This window comes from Gasterosteus aculeatus, chromosome X (genome assembly GCF_964276395.1).
Source record: "Gasterosteus aculeatus chromosome X, fGasAcu3.hap1.1, whole genome shotgun sequence".
In the NCBI taxonomy this organism is placed as follows: Eukaryota; Metazoa; Chordata; class Actinopteri; order Perciformes; family Gasterosteidae; genus Gasterosteus; species Gasterosteus aculeatus.
In genome coordinates, this window is record NC_135698.1 from 18,078,975 (window position 1) to 18,097,879 (window position 18,905).

General features: G+C 44.8%; 1 protein-coding gene across 5 annotated transcripts in view; it reads right to left on the reverse strand.

Moving 5' to 3' along the window:
* Positions 1 to 16,887, reverse strand: part of insc (INSC spindle orientation adaptor protein) — a 32,815-nt gene extending 15,928 nt beyond the window's left edge. For 2 of the 5 annotated variants that reach the window (XM_040163685.2, XM_040163683.2), the window contains exons 1-2: positions 16,702 to 16,887; positions 4,674 to 4,765 (exon numbers count right to left, since the gene is read on the reverse strand). In XM_040163685.2, coding sequence (XP_040019619.1) covers positions 4,674 to 4,747 — 74 coding nt within the window. In that variant the 5' untranslated portion in view covers positions 4,748 to 4,765; positions 16,702 to 16,887. Of the gene's footprint in view, positions 1 to 4,673; positions 4,766 to 8,250; positions 8,615 to 11,001; positions 11,136 to 16,701 lie in introns of those variants that run through there. The other 3 variants (XM_078083248.1, XM_078083247.1, XM_040163684.2) reach the window with 2 other exon arrangements.
* Positions 16,888 to 18,905: the final 2,018 nt, after the last annotated feature.

An 18,905-nucleotide genomic window follows, 5' to 3' on the forward strand; every position in this document is an offset into this window, starting at 1 on the left:
GTTTGTTTCTTAAACGCTGGTTTGTGACGTCAGACGGAGTGTGTGTGCGAGCACTAGGTGGCTTTCAGAGTTTGTGTTAGTCACGTCGTCGAAATGGCTTGTTACAGGAACTCTTTGCTGGAGCTATTGACGAGGTGTAGAAGAAGGCAGACGAAAAAAAAGAACACACTGAAAGACTCATCTTGCTGGTTGTTGGGTAAAGAGCAAAGAGATCGAGAGGAAATGGCGCTGCTAGCTTAGCTTAGCCTTCCGCTAACCTCAGTGCTCACACAGGTTGGACAAAACGTTGCTAATACTTTAGCCTTCTGCTAATCGTAGCGGCAGAAGTGAGCATTCATTTAAATTTTTGCTAGGCTCTATTTTGCTTTGGAGATTTTCACATATTCAGACAAAATTGTCTGTTCTTAGGCGGAAAAATCAGGCAGACAAATGACTTGAAATCAAATACTTGGTTTCAACAGATTTGCATAAATCATAGTTGGTATTATAGTGGCTCGTTGGTTAAATGACAGACATCACAGACTTCCTCCACACCACAAAAGTGATTCAGGAGATGTTGTACGCCACATTAAAGTGTGAGATTACAACAATATGAACCTCGCCGCGTGACATCCGGCTGCTTTGCCGACAGCAGAGGGGGGGCCCTCAGCGAACAAACAGAAGGAAACACAAAAGTGACTCTCGATGCTGCACAAATGTGGACATGTTAAAGATGCCCTCATCACAGGATGTGAGTCACTTTGTTTGAGGCTAAAAACAGCAACAGCGTCCGCATGAAAACACACTGTGAGCACGAAGCCCCGCGCGTGCCGTCTTGAGGGTCATTTGCTAATCGCATCACGAAGATACCGAAAACAAACGACAACACAAATGTTCTCTGAGCGCCAGCGACAGTCACATCTTTGCACAGCGGCGCGGCGAGCGGGCAGCTTTCAGACTGCAGAGCACCTGTTGTCACTCAAGTACGGACGTTATCGCACAGCAGGAACTACTTTGTTTTTCAGGGGTGTTTCCCATCAGCAGGCTGCTGATTCTGGAACCGTGTAAAACACTTCATGAGCACAGGTGGGGCGATGCCCTCTTTGGCTCAGGTGGTCCTAAAGGTTTAATGGAAATGTGTGAAACTAACTAAACTGTAAAATACGAAAATAAGTTCTCCGTGCCCAGTTGTGGACAGAAGAACCAGGAAGTGTGTCATTGACTTTTATATTCAACAAGGTGTGTAAAATTCTGGAATCCAGATTGGACAGAAAACTAATCTGCAACTACTTTGCAGCTATATTGATCTTTAACGTATTTGGTCAAGTCAAAAATAAAAATATATGTACTATTGTAAATACATTGTCTTTAATTTGAGAGTTTCCTGCCTTTTCTTTGTTAAAAAAAAGAAGCAATTAGATGATGTTTTCTTAGACTTCAGTAAATGATGATGAATTCTTCACGATTTTCTGACATGAGGAAAACTATTGAGCAAATTATGAATTAAGTAATTGGGGCAGAATAGTTACTACATAATGTGTTACCCCCTTAATGAATTCATTGCAGCCCTATTTAAAACATTTAAATGTGACTCAGCCATTTAATGGCCCAGCTTTACAACACAACACAACAACATTTAGCAGTAACGTTTAAACAGGCTTTAATACAATTCAATCTGTTAATGGCTACCAATGAGATATCAGGGTTTCCTACACGATGCTTCAACAGACAGCTACTTTTTCCCCCAAAAAAACATTTAAATATTGTGTTCAATTGTGTTGCCGTCTGTAGAATGGTAGAGGAATGTATGGGGGACTGGGGTTTGACCCTCTATGCAACTATATATATATATCATAACTGTATTCACTCATAGTTTAGTACAGTGAGGGCTTTGGGGTAAGAACCCTCACCAGGCGTTTTATCACAACATCTGGAATTGTCTAGCAGCTGCGTGCAATATCGCTAAACACTGTAAACGTGGTGGTTTGTGTAATTATTCATGTTTGGAGGCTTCTTCCCACAGTTCTGGAAGTCATTCCTCACACTGCGAACGAGCCTCCGCCGCCGACTACTTTTTGCTAAATATCACCGTCTGACGCCTGATGTCACTTTTGAACAAATGGAAATTTCTCTCCCAAATACCATAACGGAACCGCGTTCCAGTGGGAGAAAGCGGGAAGGGGAATGTGGGCAGAATGAGCCGCTGGACTTTGTGGACCAGACCGATGTGGCTTTGACTGAATGAGGACACTTTTATCCTTCTGCTTAAAAAACTATATCTCTGGACAAATCTCAATACAAAGAACTCCAGCTCCACTGAACACTTCAGGAAGCTATTTAAAAAAATGCTACTTCACTGAGAAAATGGTAAAATTCCATGGATAATGGCACCGTGAAATGTGGGTTCGGGCCCCGTCTCCATAGTGAAAGGGAATATTGTGGCCTCTGGCCTACAGCTGACTCCCAGATGTTTCAGACGGCCCCTGAAGTGCAGCCAAGGCCAGACTCACCTAAAACACTCGCAGCCTGTTTCTGTCTCTTCTGCCTTCCTATCTTGTTTGTCCTCTGTCTCTCTGACCGTCACATGCATAAAGGGACGCCTGCTGCAGGAATAACGTACATGGCGATGTCGTGAGAACACTGGTTCCAATGATTTTAGAAATCATCAGCAGGACATTCTCAGTGAGCATCAAGCGAGTATTCAGAGTCTCTCTCTGAAGCTACGACACCCGTCTATTAGGATGTCACATCATCTCCAATTGACTCGTCTCTCCCGTTCGCCAGCTCCATTTTCCTTGCGGCGTCCTGCACTTTTTCCCTCGCATCAGCAAACCCACACTTGTGTAACTTCCAGCATTCCTGCATTGGCTGCAAACATAAATCCGCAACATAAAAACGGGCAGTTGACAGCACAGAAGCAGCTCACCTCCTCGCAGCGCTCTCTTCAGACTGAAACCTGAGGCCCGGTCTGGTTCTGTTTGTCTACCGAGTGCATCTGTGTTTGCAATTTACTTGTAACACAATTCAGTCATTTGGCTCCTTTCATCAGCTGATTTACTGAGCCGCGTGCGGCACAAATAGGCTTTCTGTTTGTGTGCGAATGAGGGATGGACAAAGAAGGCAAGTCGGAGATGATCTGTTTGTTTGTTTGTGTGTGTGTGTGTGGTTACTTATGTATGCCGTGACAGCTGTACTGATGTGACACCCAAGAGCACTCGCCGCGCCGTGAAAGCATTTGTAAACACAAAACTGTCAGAAGGTATATATTTAAACGTGCTATCGATGACACGGTGGCTTAATAAAAGAAGAAGAATCGGCAAGTCGACACTTTTGCCACAATGATGTAAATCACGGCCGATGAGTTTGTCTCACTTTTAAACTAAAGTCGGTTAGTTTAGTTTGAATATTTTCTGTTTAAATCTCCACATTTATTCTGCACAATATGGAAGCCGAATGTGGATGTTGGTTTTGTGGCCTTGTGTGTGTGTGTGTGTGTGTGGGGGGGGGGGGGGGGGTTTGTAACTGTGTGTGTGCATTTGTTTGCACTGTCAATTAGGATTTGACCTTTGCCCCTCCTGCTGTGGTCCGCCTCTTAACGCCTCGATGCAGGATCCTTACTAAGACCGATATATTGGTTTGGCGTTGTTGAACCAACAACTCCAATCAATCAGCAGCCGGTAGATATTTCCTGAAGCAGAGGGGGAGGCGGCGTGGATCTGATTCTGCAGCCTCGAGGGGGGGGGGGGGGGGGGGGGGGGGGGGGTAGGTGGTCTGCCTATGAAGAATAGTTAGTTTATCATCCAAAATTACTTCGCCAAAGGATGAATATCGTCAAATTTAGCTGCACTAATCTGTATTTTCTAATAAAACATTGGACTGAAAAGTCATTCAGTTTCTAATGTTTTAGTTTTACAGAATGCAACTATAAAACCATTGAAGACATTCATTGAATCTGTTCATTAAATTATTGTTACATTCCTTCATCAGATCTTTAGTAGCGACCATGACAAAAATCAAATTTTAGGTTCTTTTGGATGTTTAGTGAGTTAAAGTCTAATTTTGACAAAGACATCTGTAGAAAGTAAGCAGGGATGAAAATGTGTAATACTTTTAGCTAAATACTGGTGATTCCTTCGTAATTAAGAGTCATTCCTAAAGTCTCTCACGTACAGAGTGTGTAACTCACACACCACTGAGAAGCAAACACGAGTCGCCTTCCATCTGCTCACAAACAACCGCGACGAATGATGAGACAACCGGACCCCCGTCCCCTCTGAGAACCTCAATCACTGCTCCAACAAGAGCCGCCGCCATGACACCGGCGTCCGCCACCATTATGCTGCATTATCAAGAGTTCAAGGGGTGTCGTTCCTTCGCATTACGGCAAATTATTGTTCGTACGTTGTTTGGGTTTACACGTGAATGTGCTGTCAACATGGAGCCCATTTACAGCTCTGCACCACCACAAAATAGGACAGTTACACCTTCTCACAGTCTCTGTGCACGTCTCCTCTTATGCAAATACACTGAACAGGACATGAGAAGAAACGTAATCAAACGGGGACCTATGACCTCGCCGGGCCGGGGTTATGATATTTGAATGCTGCTTCCCACTGATGGTCGCCGTGTGTGTATATTTATATAAATATCTTGGCCGTGTGTACGTGCAGACATCGGCGGCTGCTGCGACTTGCCTCATCGGGGACGAAGAGAGCGAGCTGCTCTGCCTGGAGCTGCTCCGAGGGCTCGCCATCCGGTCCGAGGACATCTCCCTTCAGCGCCGCACCTGGAACACCAGACAATCAGCGTCAACCTCAAGGTCACGACACACGGACGCGCGTCTTCCTTTTCCCGTCGAGTGCGAAAGAGTGTTACGAATGAAGTGAAAAGCAGTAGGCTGAATGCTTCCGTGCGCTATTAACATTCAACACACGCGCACACACACACACACACACACACACACAGACTGCCTCGTCCTGGCTGTGTTGCTCTCCACTGCGGCCTTTTCCACTACAAAATCTCCTTATTGATCCGCCTCCAAGCATTCTATTCCTGTCTTGTCTTTTCCTCTAACTAATTTAATTGTCAATAAACCTCACGGTTTTAAATAGCTGCAAGCCGCTGGTGTGCCAGTGGAATAATATTTCTTATCTTCTAATTTACTGGCTGGCTGCCAGCCAGGGACTCTCCTCCTTACTTTGAGCCTGAGAAAAAGAGGCTGACGCTCTTAAGTGCCCGCAACTTTATTCCACCGTTTTATTGATGTGTCCCGTTTAGATTAGTACGTTCCCAATCGGGAGAAGCCGTGGACGCCCTCCCGCCTGAAACACACTCTAATCCTTTTAGTTAATGATATGCTGCAGTGGTGTGGTTACAAATTCCATGTTTACTGTGCCGAGTAATTAGCAGGTAGTTACAAAGTGAAACTACATCTCTCTCACGCACACAAAGACACACCCTGCCCGTGTCACGGAGCACGTTTCAGCTTTTCATTAAATGCCCCAGAGAGTGTTGTGGGATCGATAAATCTAAGCAGGAGAACTCACAATAAAGAAAGTGAGGAGGGGTGTGTGGTGCTCGCTGGACGTCACTAGTTTGATCCCGTGTCGGCCTGCTACTCCAATGCCGCAGTCTTTAGGCCGAAGCGATGACAGAAGGACTCGTCCACTCTGTGGCGTCTGGAGATGGAGAGGATTGTGCACGACAAAAACCTCAGGGGGAGTCGCCCTTTCTTGTTTTACCATTTGTTCCCACTCCAACGAAACTCCCCGGGTTTTATTATTATGTGCACAAAGGGAACTATTTGATGATGGATAAGAAAAAAAAACATTTACGTTTTTTTAGAGAGGTAAGCGACTGAGTAAGTGATTGTGATTTAACAGGCGGATGAATAGGTGAAGAGATATTACCCATAGAAACATAAAGATAGGAGGCAGCAGGAATAGGATGCAGAGGGAGGGGGAGGAGGGAGTATTTTAACTGCAGTCTTGGCATGGCTCCTCCAGGGCCATTTTCAGAGAAAGCATCACGGCTAATCAGAAATTATACCAGCGCTGTGCCAAAACCATGGAAGTCTGGAAGTGCACTCAGAGTTTTGGGGGAAAAAACCATCTACCTACTCAGTGCAGTTAGATTAGAGTAGAATATAGAAAAGCACAGAATGGCCGCTGATATAATTGCACCATTCAATTATTATAATCGAGGCGTAGATTAATTACATCAGCCCTGAAATTGAGCTCAGGGTCACGGCCAACGAGACACGGATCCAACAGATTCCATTACATGTGCCACCGGCTTGTTACTGCGCTCTTCTGTGGATTACCATACAAATGGAGATGAGTTGTCCAATCAAGCTATTCAGTCCTGAGCACTTAGAGTGTGCCACTAAGTGCCGTGTTAAGGACCATTGCACTGAAAGTGATCTCTGTCATTTTGCAGAAAGTGGCCTGCCGACTGCAAAAAAAACAAAAAAACACGATGCCCGAGGGAGAGTGAAAGTTTTATTATTTTTACCAAAAAAAATCTACAGCAGGTTGTTGCGGACTTTGGTAAACAAGGCCCTGTGTTGTGTTGCAATCATGCAGAGTTTAAATGTCCCCGAGCACAGGAATGCTGCAAGTGTTGCAGAAATACCCTTCGCAGGCGGTCAACTTCGACAGGGCCTTGCAGCTTCGACAGGATCCGGGCAAATTTTCTCGCTGGGGTGGACATTTCTTTTCATGTCTGGACTGAAACCCGAGTGGCCCCGTGGGTTCCCCTGCTCGGTTACCATGGAGAACGCTTCGGTTGCAGGTAGCCAAACAAAGGACACCTCTGTCTCGGCCTCATGTCACATGCCGGGTAAAATAACAACCACTCTGCGAGCTGTGTGTGTGAGGCAAACCGCCGCGCTGTCTGGAGACGTACCGCAGCAGTCGTATTCATGCTTCACGTGTGTGTCGAGGGGGGATTTAAATGTTGCGTGCATGTTTCTGTTACTGGCAGTTGTCCAGTCATTTCTCGTGTACCGTCACCCCACCTTCTGCATTTTACACGCAAGTCTACTTTTTTCTTCCCTTATGTCAGCTCAGTGGCTTCATATACTGTGTCTGCAGCTCCACTGTTTGCTCCAAAGGTTGAGCGGTCAAACGGCAAAGGGTCGAGATAATACGCCGAGTTTAAAGGCTCATATCAACTTTTATCATTTTAATGTAATCATGTAAATAATGTACGGTTTACCACATTTGTCTCAATATCATTCTTTTCATAATAGTTCTCTCTGATGGACACAATCTTCCACCAAACCAACACTGCAACAAAAGAGACTGACAATGAACTCCCACTAAACCTTAACAGCAGCACACTTATCCACTAATCCACTATAGCCGTACTGAAAAAATGTATTGTTTTTCATTTTTTCAAAAGCAAATGACCACAAAGGTACACAGAAGTACCACCAGTTCTTCAGCTGTCTGGTTAACTCATATATTGACTGCAACAAGTGGTTTGTTCCTTTCTAGAATGAAATATCCATATTTTCATGAGATTAGTAATACCTGAGGACCTCTGGTAATTTGTAAAGATTGCATAGGTTGTTTTTTATCTTAATCCTGGGCACATCTGTCATGTCCTTCCAATTGTCGCTTAAAATTCCACCGCAAATTACCCACCACATTTCGCCAAACACGGCGGTCATGTGGTATTAATATTAGACCCGTACGTAGGTGCTTCTTTCCACTTTGCAAATAACAGAGGCTGCTTTGGCAATTATAAATGAAGGTTTTGATTGCATTATGGGTTGGAATTCAAGGGGATCATCGTTTTCCATGTCTCTGAGACTCATTTTGACCAGAGAAAACTGTCTCTGTGAGAACCATATAAACATAAAAGGCCTATATGACAATATAATTATAATATTAAATATAAATACTGTTGTGCCACAGATAGTCTCCGTTTTTTATGCACGCTTATGTCGTAGGCCTCTTTCTTCACCAACAAATAAAAGCAGCACACGTGCAGGCTGATCTACCGCCAAAATGTCATTATCCGCTGACCTCATTGTTTGTTCTCTCCATAACTGCAGAATCAGTGGTTCAGCCTTTTCTAAAATATTCTGTGGTGAAGCAGAATGTCTTTTGCAGATTCTGAGTAAAACCACCAACTCAATACAAAAACCGTTCTGCAAAAAAACAAAATACCCAAACACTGTGCCAAGCAATGAACATTTATTAAACAAAATCAAAATAAATCTAACTCGGGAGGAAATCGAGAGAAGCGAGGAAGTCAACTGACCGTTTTGAGAGGCCAAAACCAGCTTGAATAAATGTGATGGAGTTCAGGATTGAGGGAGTCAGGCTGAGTTCTCCAAAGTTTAATATCCTTGTTGTTTCAGGAGTGCCTCATTCCGTAACCGATTCCTTATGCTTTGGCTTGATTTCAAAACTGCCAGCGTTTACGGACAAAAGGCTTCTTCTCCTGCTGCTCTCTTATCTCACACTGACTAAAGCCCAAAGCTTGTGACTTGTCGTCCCTGGCCTTTGGCCTTTAAATACTCAGGATCGGACGACTGGCCGGTGCCGTGCTGCCTACGTGCCGTCATGGACCTGGAGGTTGTCGGGAGGAGACGGCTGTCACGGTCTCGCCACGGAGCTGTCATGCAGGGGGGAGCAAACTGGAAGCAGCACTGAGCCATGGACTTGACATTCCCAACCCACGCATAGTGAGCCGGCTCAAATGGACCCTTGTGCCGGGACACAGAGACTCACACATGGCGGCAGATAATGCCCACTGTCTGAACATCTGGCAAATCAGCTAGCTTCTATTGAGCAACGCAGGAGCTTTGTTTACATCTTCCGAGTTACAAGCTGAGGTCGTTTCCCGGTACATTGCACGGTATATCAGATGACAACTAAGCCAGATTATACTGCCACGCTCAACCCATTATGCTAGCAAGTACTGTGATCATTATTGTTTGAGCGATACTGTTAAAAGGAAGCATTGGGGTTGCCACAGGATGTAGTGGAGTATACAGATTTACAGACGTCAATTTTACCACTGAATATGTTGCAGAAACAGCAGCCACATCCTCAAATATAATAATTCCTGATGTGAAGAATAGTGAGAGAACTTGTGACCGAGGCCCAGTGATGTGTAGAAACAAACTGGTCCATTTAATAGAAGCTACGCTAACGCACGGTTAACTAACGTAACTCATGCTAACTTTATGTGAGCTAATATCACATTAGCTAACGTAACATAAGCTTATGCATCGCAAACTTACGGACCATTGTTATGTCAGCTTTGGGGACTTTGACAGGACCCATGTGGACTATTAAGTTTATTATGAAATAAATGAAATCTCCCATTGATTTGTCTGTCGTAGAATATAGAGAGCCAGGCATTGGAAGAACATACTTGTTCCCTCCAGACACAACAGTGCTCTTGCCCATTATCCCAGCGAGGCTAAATGCAGGGCATTCCACAGATAACATTGGAATGAGGGACTTATTTTTAGTTGGGTTATGTTTTGCCAAGCTGACACTCAGCTAAAACGAGTTTGTTCCACGAGAGTTGCATCTGTATAGTCTGAATAGTTTCAGCATCTGCAACATGGTCGGCAAACAGACTTCAAACTAAGAGGCCAACGTTCCAGAGCACCGGTTGCTGTTTTTTCAGGAACGCCAATGACGTCAGATATGGTTTCCTGCCTAAATCTAAGTTCGGTTGCCTATTTTTTTTGGCTTAAACATTAGCCAACGGCGTGCCATTAAATGAAGTACCTAAAATGGACAACAATGAAACACGGAAATGTCACAATGTCGTCATCTCTACGCTTTCCCATGAGATCCCTCACAGGTTCCCAGCTAGTCGGCGATGTGAACGACCTTCTGAGCAAACTCCTTGGCCACAAGCCAAAGCTGGAGGCTACCGGCCCTCCATCCATCGCTAGTTTTATGTATACCAAAGTGCAGTTAGAAAGAAGTCTTCACAAAGAGTAATTACAATGAGAAGATTAAAAACGTATCAGTTAGTTGTTTTGGTAGAAAGAGTAGTAGTTCATTATTTAATTCTACCCGACCCATTTGGGAGGAGCAGGAGAGAGACTGTTATCTTTCAGCATCTGTCTCCAGCCTCTACAGAGAAGAAGGGCTGGCTTGACGTGTGAAATGCTCCCAGAGGAAGGTGCCCGACAGTAGGAGTTCCACATTTTATTTGTGGCACTCGCCCGCTGTTACAGGGGGAGTGGACTCGAGGAGCCAGGAGGAACATCTCAATTCCACAGAATTGTTATTTCTTTTCGCATTTGGACTTAACAAGAACAAAAGGTTGTCTTTCTTCTAAGCAGCAATCAGAAGAGACAATAAAGACAAACACACTTTTACCACTTTTACTGGAGGCATATTTGAAGAGAAAGGCTAGAAAAGTAATTTTCCAGCATTTGTGCAGTTTGAAATGTTACCAGCGGTTTCAGCTCCAGCATGATAAAAGTAGAATAGCGTACAAGGCTTTTCCATGCACACACAGAGCTGTTCTTGGTTCTGTATACAATAAATTAAGTCTATCACAGTTGCTCTGTGCACCAGTTTGGGAGATAAAAAGTCTTTCCCCAACACACTCCAAACAGGACTGAATGACAACATCCCCTTGTAAGGCCAAAATCTCTTTGAGTCTGGGAGCATTTTTTGCTTTTTTTCTGTTTTTGCTGAACCCTCATGGGGTTTCTAGGCAACCTGCACTTATGGATCAAGTTGCACACAAACAGAACCTGCAACCCCAACCGAAGTCAGTCTCCCTGCTGAATATCGCACTAATAAAACTGTAAAGATCGTTACGACTGATAGCTGTTACACTTTACCCCCTTATTCCTCAGAGACCAAGAAGTCCAAGACTTTCCCCCAAAAAATTTCAGCTGCATAAATAACCATATTGCTTCACCACAAGTCTGCTAAAGTGAACACATTGCTGTCTTGGTTTTTTATGGTCAGCAATAAAAGTACCCTTAATTCTCATTCTCAAGAAATGTTAATGATAGCAGCCCCATACCTCCTCAGAGCTCGAAGAGCCCCACCATCAGGCCAAGACAAATATCCAAATGCATTTCAAGCTCCCCAGTTCCATCGCAGGTTAGCCGTACAAACAGTGTTGGTGAAATCAGCCGTGGTTGAGTCAAAATCCAAAGCTAACAAAAGGTTTTGCAGTTCAGGAGCATTCGGGAGCAGCTTCAACGGGAACTGTATCCTGGCACAGTGTGGTTCAGCGGAGGGGATCGGCCGGGTACCTGACACCGGTACTGTGACGGTCTTTAAAACATCAGGAGTCGCTCAATAATGAATGAGCGAGGCCCGCAGAGAGGCACACGCATGCATCGCCTGGCCAACAGGGAGCCATAATTGTAGACAGGCTTACCGGAGGGTCAGGCAAAAGTAGGGTGTACGACCATAATCAGCTTAAATTAACGTGACACATGTTGCAAACAAACTTCTCTGTCATCACGCTGCGACAGCTTGGTGCTAGTTTAACCCTTCGAGACGTGACAGGAGAAAAAGTCAGTCAGTTATAACCAAAAAACAACAGGATTGATGGGTGCTGTGATGTATGACTTCACCTCAACCACACCCAACTCAGAGACAGAATACAATTGGCTAAGAAGCAGTCCTCGTGGCAAAGAAGAAGGGGAAAAAACTGAAATCGGGCAGCTGTGAGGGAAGAAGAAACCACCACCAGTTGTGGTCTGACTTGCGTGGCCTTTGTGAAAAGAATAGATATGTGCAAACTTCAAAACCAGAACTCAACTCCAAACAGAGAAGCACAGTGTCATAAGACATGTGTCCCTGAAAAGGTTTTTTAAGGATATGAGCAGGACGAGGGGATTTTTTTTGTTCAACCCTGGCCACCCACTGCTGGAGGATCCAAACCAAAACATCATTGGAAATGTTTGTGCAATGAAAACCCACAGAGGAGCAAACACACGTGCATGTAAACACCTCGTCAAGGTTTATGATCCTTCTGCGATGGTACAAATATGAGTGGCTCCGGTGTTGGAGAATAACAGCACAGCTGCCACACATCCATAGGCCAGTCCAGACGGGCCCAGCGTGACGGGGTAAATGGGGGCGTCGGTTACTTATGGAGCCTGAGTTTTGGTCCCCGTGATGCGAAGGATCCAGAAAAGGTCAAATGCCCGTCACGCAGCCCGCTAACTTCGTCTGCACCTTACTGTATGTTTTATGCCTAATTCAGCATCCCTGATTAAAAAAAGATCCATGATAACACTTTTATAAACCCACCAAAAATCTACCTGATTATCGAGTACAATTGAACTTGATTATTTTTGATTATTTAGCGCAATTTAACAAACATCTGATTCATATTTGGATTTAACAAGTCTCCAGCAATATGAAGTCCATCGCTTTTCCAGGAGCTTCTCGAGTATTGAGGCCAACGTTTTTATAGTCAGCGATAAATTCTTGAGAAATCATCTTCCAGGTCGGACTCCAGGCGTGTGGCCAAAGCAATCCTTTGAAGCAGATTCCCGACAGTACCAGGAGCACTGGACCCTCAGCATCACTGCTTGATTTTCTCCCATCAACCCTGCGGAAAATGACATCACTGGCATTTTCTTCGCGCGGCTCCTTCAGTTAGATGGAGTGCTTTGGAAATGGCGCATTGGACCAGCGACGGCTTTACATGTCGAAGAAACCACGGGCACCTACGATGTAAATTCACGAGCTCATGTCCAACATAAATAAGCTTCTAATAGATGTGGGGTTTAGACGACACATTTGGTCTCGTGAGCGACAAACTCTGAGAAAATGGAAACCCAGTAGGAGGGGAGGAGGACGTAATAGCAGCAGTTGCTCGCAAGTCGACTCTACAGCTGTTTTGCGTTAGAAGGTGGGAGTAAATTAGGTGGGCTGGGTCCATATGTGTGTGTGTGTGTGTGTGTGTGTGTGTGTGTGTGTGTGTGTGTGTGTGTGTGTGTGTGTGCGTTTAGGGTGGAAGGGAAGAGTAACAATCCGGGGTGGAGGATGGATCCAATGCCCAGATCTGAGACGAGGAATCTGCCACCACTTCAGGGCAGGGCGGAGTTCTTCAAGGCGTTTTCTGTTATTCCACTGCTGAACCAAAGGCACATGCGGGGAAAAGAGGGCACAAGTGGGGTCAATGTGATAAGTAAATATCGGCTGCAAAAATCGCAAGGTATGCATGAAAAAGCTCCATATGTGTCCACACTTGGGAGTTCAAAAATGCCATTTTGGGTCTTTTTTTCCACTTGGACATGAAAAGTAAACACTTTTCTGATAAATTGGGTCTGGAAAACAGTCTGCCATGTCTCATTTGAGAGATACAGAGTATTCTGAGATACAAACCCCAAGTGTAATTTCCGGAGATGTGTATCATTTACAAATACCCACTTTGTCAAAATTATTGTTGTAATTGAACCATGGTCTTACGAACCATTTCACTTTCATTGAGTTAGGCCAAACAACGGACCGATATATAACAAATAAAGCTAATATGCAGCTGGACTATTTAAAATGTCAGGTTTTCTTTTCTCAGGTTCTGAAATAGAAGGATTATTGTAAATGAAATAACTTTCTGGTTTTAGACTGAAAGATCAACGTAACGACCCATAGAAATAGCGCTTTGTTTCTCTATTTTTCATTTTCATAATGACAGATTAAAATCTGATTAATCGAACGTTGGTTTCACATTTTCAAACCTCTCTTCCGAGTTGCAATTGCTTTGGTATGAAACCGTTTCTGGGTGGATACTGAATGTCTTAGTGAGGCCTGGAGTTAAACCCTGAGAGACAACAGTCGTAAGACTCTCCCTCTCTCTCTCTCTCTCTCAGGACTTCTTCGCAAGGAGGAGCGAGTGGTGACCCTTCTATCTTCTGTGAATCATACAGAAAACACAAGCACAGAAGTACCAATGCCTCCGTTTCCTCTCATGATCTCCCCAATGAACCGTAACAAGGGCCCAAGAGCCAATACGGTAGATGTCAATCACAGGAGGCAGATAAACAGACCGAAGCCCAGAAAGACGTGACCTCCCCGCCAATTAGCAGATGGCGATAGGAGGAAAAGAAGAGAGAAAGGAAAAAGAGGTCAACAAGAGCGACGTTCTAACTCAACCAGCCTGATATTGATTCATCTCCCAGTCTCGGGTCCCAGAGTAGCTGCCATATTGGGCCCACCTACACAAAAATTTATACCTGCACTCTCCTAATTGAGTAGCCGCTTTGAAGGGAGCCTCCACTGAGTCATTAACGCCATCGAAGGAAAGCGAAACTGCCACTGTCACTCGCAATAAAGCGGCGTCAGACGTGTACACAAGTAAACATGTAAACCGCGTTCCAGCAGTATTTAAAGTGTACATCAGGGAAGGAGGTTTGACTTACAGCCTGTTTACAATCTCCATACTTGGCACAAAGGTTTTCTGATTCATTTCTGTTCAAAATGGTATTATTATCAGATTTTATTACTTGGACGAATGAATGTTTGAATAAACAGCAGTAGGTTTTGCTGACATAAGCTGTTTTGAAGCCATAATAACTGCCTCTTTGATTAATAAAAGTGAGGCAGTTGCCTCCATGCAGAGGAAGATATTTTCTGCGCTCCCTGGAGGTCAGAGGTCAGCAACTCAAAGGTACCAGCCAGCCGTTAATCCCTGGGTCTAAAAAGTGATGTGGTGTCAAAGTGCATCACAGAGAGACTCCTCTGATTGCAAAAAGAAGTCCATGTTATCGCTTGCTCAATAGTACAGATACATTTCAAATACAGGCAAAATTGTGAAAAGAAGTATAACGTATTTGTTTTCACTGAAGAAAACGCCATCAGTGGTCATCTGGATGGAGGACTGGCCGGGCTGTTGAGAAGTAGCATGTGGGGAACACCAGACTAGTGGGAGGGGAGTCGAAATGACCCAGACCTGATTCCAAACAGGCCACAGAGACACGCAGAGGACAGATGGAAAAATAGCAAGACACAAATAAAGAAACTACCTCATCTAAAAAGAAGAGGCTACGAATTGAGAATGGAAGACGTTTGGTAGGTTCCAGTTACACTTATGGGATGTAAGTCCATAACTGTTGATACACGTTAACTGTTTTTACAAGAGCGACTATACAGGGTGTGACTTTAGTCTTTGATGAGTAAAATAAGTCTTCATGTTGAGCATGAACACAGTTTAGTACAAGCTTGCTAGTTTGGACACACAAAGCGTTGCCAATGGCTCCTTTGAAATCAGGCTCCAAGTGCAGGTTTGTGTTTCCAACTTTAGCCGTGGTCACAAAGTTCAGTCCCACCCTCGGTGAGCCGCTCTCTTCATGTCTCAGACAATGACTGTGGGGCTGAGGCTGAGCAGGGACGAGAATATCACACACATGAACCCTGAGATTCTCCCCGTGTGGGGGCCACACCTGAGTGTGTGGTTCCCGTTGACCACGCTACGCCCTCCTCAGCGGATCACCAGGCGGCCTCTCCGTTTTCCCCCAAACGGTTCTGTGTTACTGGGTAGAAGTGCTGAACAGACGTTGGCAGGGAGCCCTTCAAATCAGTTTGAAATGTCCAGAAATGTTAGACTGATGCTAAGCTAGCATTTCTGTTGTGAGTGAAGCAGCAATCATGTCATAATAAATGACTGTAGAAGCAGTGGAGATCCTAATTGTTAGTGCAGTCCGACTAATAACACCCAACGAAACAGGAACAGGAAGAAGTTAAAAAAACTCAACAACTAAATACTTTGTGTGTGCGCCGTGCAATTTCTTCCTGACAACATGAATTACATGGCGACAAAAAACAGGAAGACTTCTGGTCCTTGTAACACATTTGCTGTTAGGTTCATGTTTCTATTCAGAGATGTGATGTCACCAGTGAGGTTTCTCCAGGCCAACACACACACACACACACACACACACACACACCTGCAAGGACATATGGTAGCCGTGTCCTTATCATCATCACCGTCAGCCTCGCTGTAATCTCTGTTGTTTCCCACAGTCGTGGCCACACACACAACACTCATAGCCACACATGGTTTAGCTGCAGCGTGACTCAGAACAAAAACGCAAAGTATTTTTTGCCGGTATCCCTGAGCGACATTCATATTTATCGGGATGGCACCGATTGGCAAGTCAAAGTTACCACAGAAAAGCGCCCACAAATGAAAGGAAAAAATGTTGGAATTGAGTTTTGTTGCCAACCACGAATGAGATGATTGTGACCGTTTTTGCTTTCGCTCGAAGCAAATGTCTAACTGCCATTGCAGAGCTTGCAGTGGCCTGGTGTAACACTGAGTTCTGAGATGACGAAGGGAAGGGAAACCTCAAACACGCACAGGACTTTCACTGAGGAGACCTATGCCCGTGTCCCGTGTGAAACCAAACGTTAACATTGACATCAGGCTTGTGACGTAATGTTATGTTAGCAGGTTTAGTACCGCTATTCTTTTTTTTATTACCCTTCTTACATTGTCACATTGATATGTTCAACATTAACAATGATTTATTTTATAACTTTAACCAACTTTAACAGTTAAAACACTTTGTTATGGACTCAGTGCTACAGGCACCTTGCACATTAACAACCGCACCGCCGATAGGAAAGTCCTCTCTTTCAACACCTGTCAGCCGAGTGAGCAACTGCTCCTGAGGACGTTTCTACATCTACACAACTTATCTTCCAACCTTAAAGTTCAGCATCACTCCAAAGTTGAGATTAGACCGGTCGTCAAACTTACCCGGTCTAGTTTAAGTGTTCCCCGGAGGGCTCATAGTAGCAGCTCAAAGTTCTTGTCTTTTTCACTGCAGAGCCGTCCGTCCGCGTCCTCTCCTACACTCGCTCTAACTTTGTCTCGCTCTGTTTCTCGTCTTTGGGAGCCCAGCTGGGACAACCACCACCAAAGCCTGCTGGAGTGGGACTGCTCGCAGTCTAAATGTGACTGGCCTTAAAGGGTTTTTCTTGGGGGGCGGGGGGCCCACATCCCTCTGTCAGTCAAGCAGCGAAGCATAGTTACAGCTGGGACACCATCCAAACAGACACAGAACTATTCTATTTTGGTCTACCATATGAGCAGTGGTGCTGCTCAGAGGAGGGGGGGGGGGTATTCTGTGGTAGGCCATGTAATTGCAGAGTGACCAGTTATGGCGAGATGTAATTGTAGACCTCCTCAGATGGAGAGAAACTGCCAACAAGACAAGGTAAAGGACGTTTAAATAAGACTGAAAAAAAGGGAGCAACCCAGACCACATGAATAAATGAGGAGCTGGCTTCCAGATGTGGCACCAAAGGAAGGGAGGGGAGACGAAGAACCAAGGAAGGGAGGGAGAGAAATAAAGGGGAGATGAAGGAACTGCAATGGCAGCAGAGTGAAATCCCATTTCTGCAACGGTGGAAAGGTGTTTACCTTCCCAGCAGCAGTCGTACGGGACGGAAAAGGGGGATCGGGGAAGGTGAGAGGATGTTGGGCCGGCCTGATGTTGTTTCTGGACCTTTACCATCTGAGAGTCGGGGCGTCTGGTTTCAAGTCGGCCTTGGAAACGACTACCTTATGGAAAAATTGTAAGCTTTAAAAATCAGCGAGGAAAATGAAAACATAAACGGCGTTCGGCTGGTTCCCATTATGAGCGTGGCTCAGGTGGTCCGTGTTGCTGCAGTCAACGTCGCTCCGTGCTCTTGAGTGAGTAATTATCAGGGGATTATTTAAAGGGGGCGGCTCCACACGCCCTCCTATGCGCACATAGGGGCCTGTTACACTATGTAGAGTCGGTAACAATTCCTTTGAGTAGAATATAAACAGCTAATTTCCCATTCAGGTCCAAATTTGGAGAAGCACAGAGTGAGAGTGTCTTCCTATTCCGCTTTATCTTTACCTTGTAAAAAGTGAACACTAAACCCTGGCGTCTTGTACCCTTAAAGACTCAATGAGATATTGCATTGATTTAAAGAAGCAAGTGGGGCGCGAGCCAGTGTGGAAATAATACATGACTTACATGACTCGTGCTTTCTGTTTCCCATAATGTGGAACTCTGTCATTTAAACATTAAAAAGTAGCATCTAACCAAAGCCTCTGGTTTTGAAATCCATTTGTGGTGCAAGTTTCTGGGAACTGGACGAGCGACACGTCTTCCCTTTGGAGATGGGGGGGCTTGTTTCTTGTTTTTTCTATTACGAACCATCTAATTTTCAACTGGATGGGCCCCATTCAAAGCAGCTGTGTGCCATCAGGCCTGCTTTTCACATTGGCACGGTGGGATTGTTGGATTACTGCTGAAAAAGAAGCCTTAAATCAAACCGACCCACAAAACAGCCCTCAGCCTCTCGTCCCCCTAAATTATCACAAGAGAGAGAGAGGGGGGGGGGGGGGGGGGGGGTTATTGCAGGAAAAGTTTCCATTTGGATTCCAGCGGTACTCCAGACAGACAGAGACATCGTAGATGAGTGGAAAAGACTGCGAAAACCAACTGGCAGATGAGGGTTTTAATATCCCAGAGCATAAGGTCTCACATTTCTCCTCATCTGAGAATAAATAAGTCATCCGCTTGGCTTTGCAACGCCATCATTTGATGATGGTGTTGATGGTGTATTTCATCTGAACAAAATGAGATGTTTTACAAAGACCCTGGTTCCCTTGTGCGCGCTGTGACAAAATGCCGTCTCTTTGCTCCGGTGGCCACTCGGCATTCATCCGTGCGACCAAACAGGATCGACTGCATCCTGCTTTTCAATTTCACCCTTTTTGAATGAGCTCATTATTCCCTCAGTTCCCAAACTTTCTTTCGCGTGTTTCTCCTCCCCCCCCAAAAAAAGCTGTATTTATCCTTCTTGTTAAGTACTTTTTATGCTCTTTGTGAAGGATTTTGTTTTTCTTCAAGCACTGTACCTGAAATACAGACCGTTGATGTAGTTGTTTGTGAAATAGACCCTAAAACTGATATTATGGAT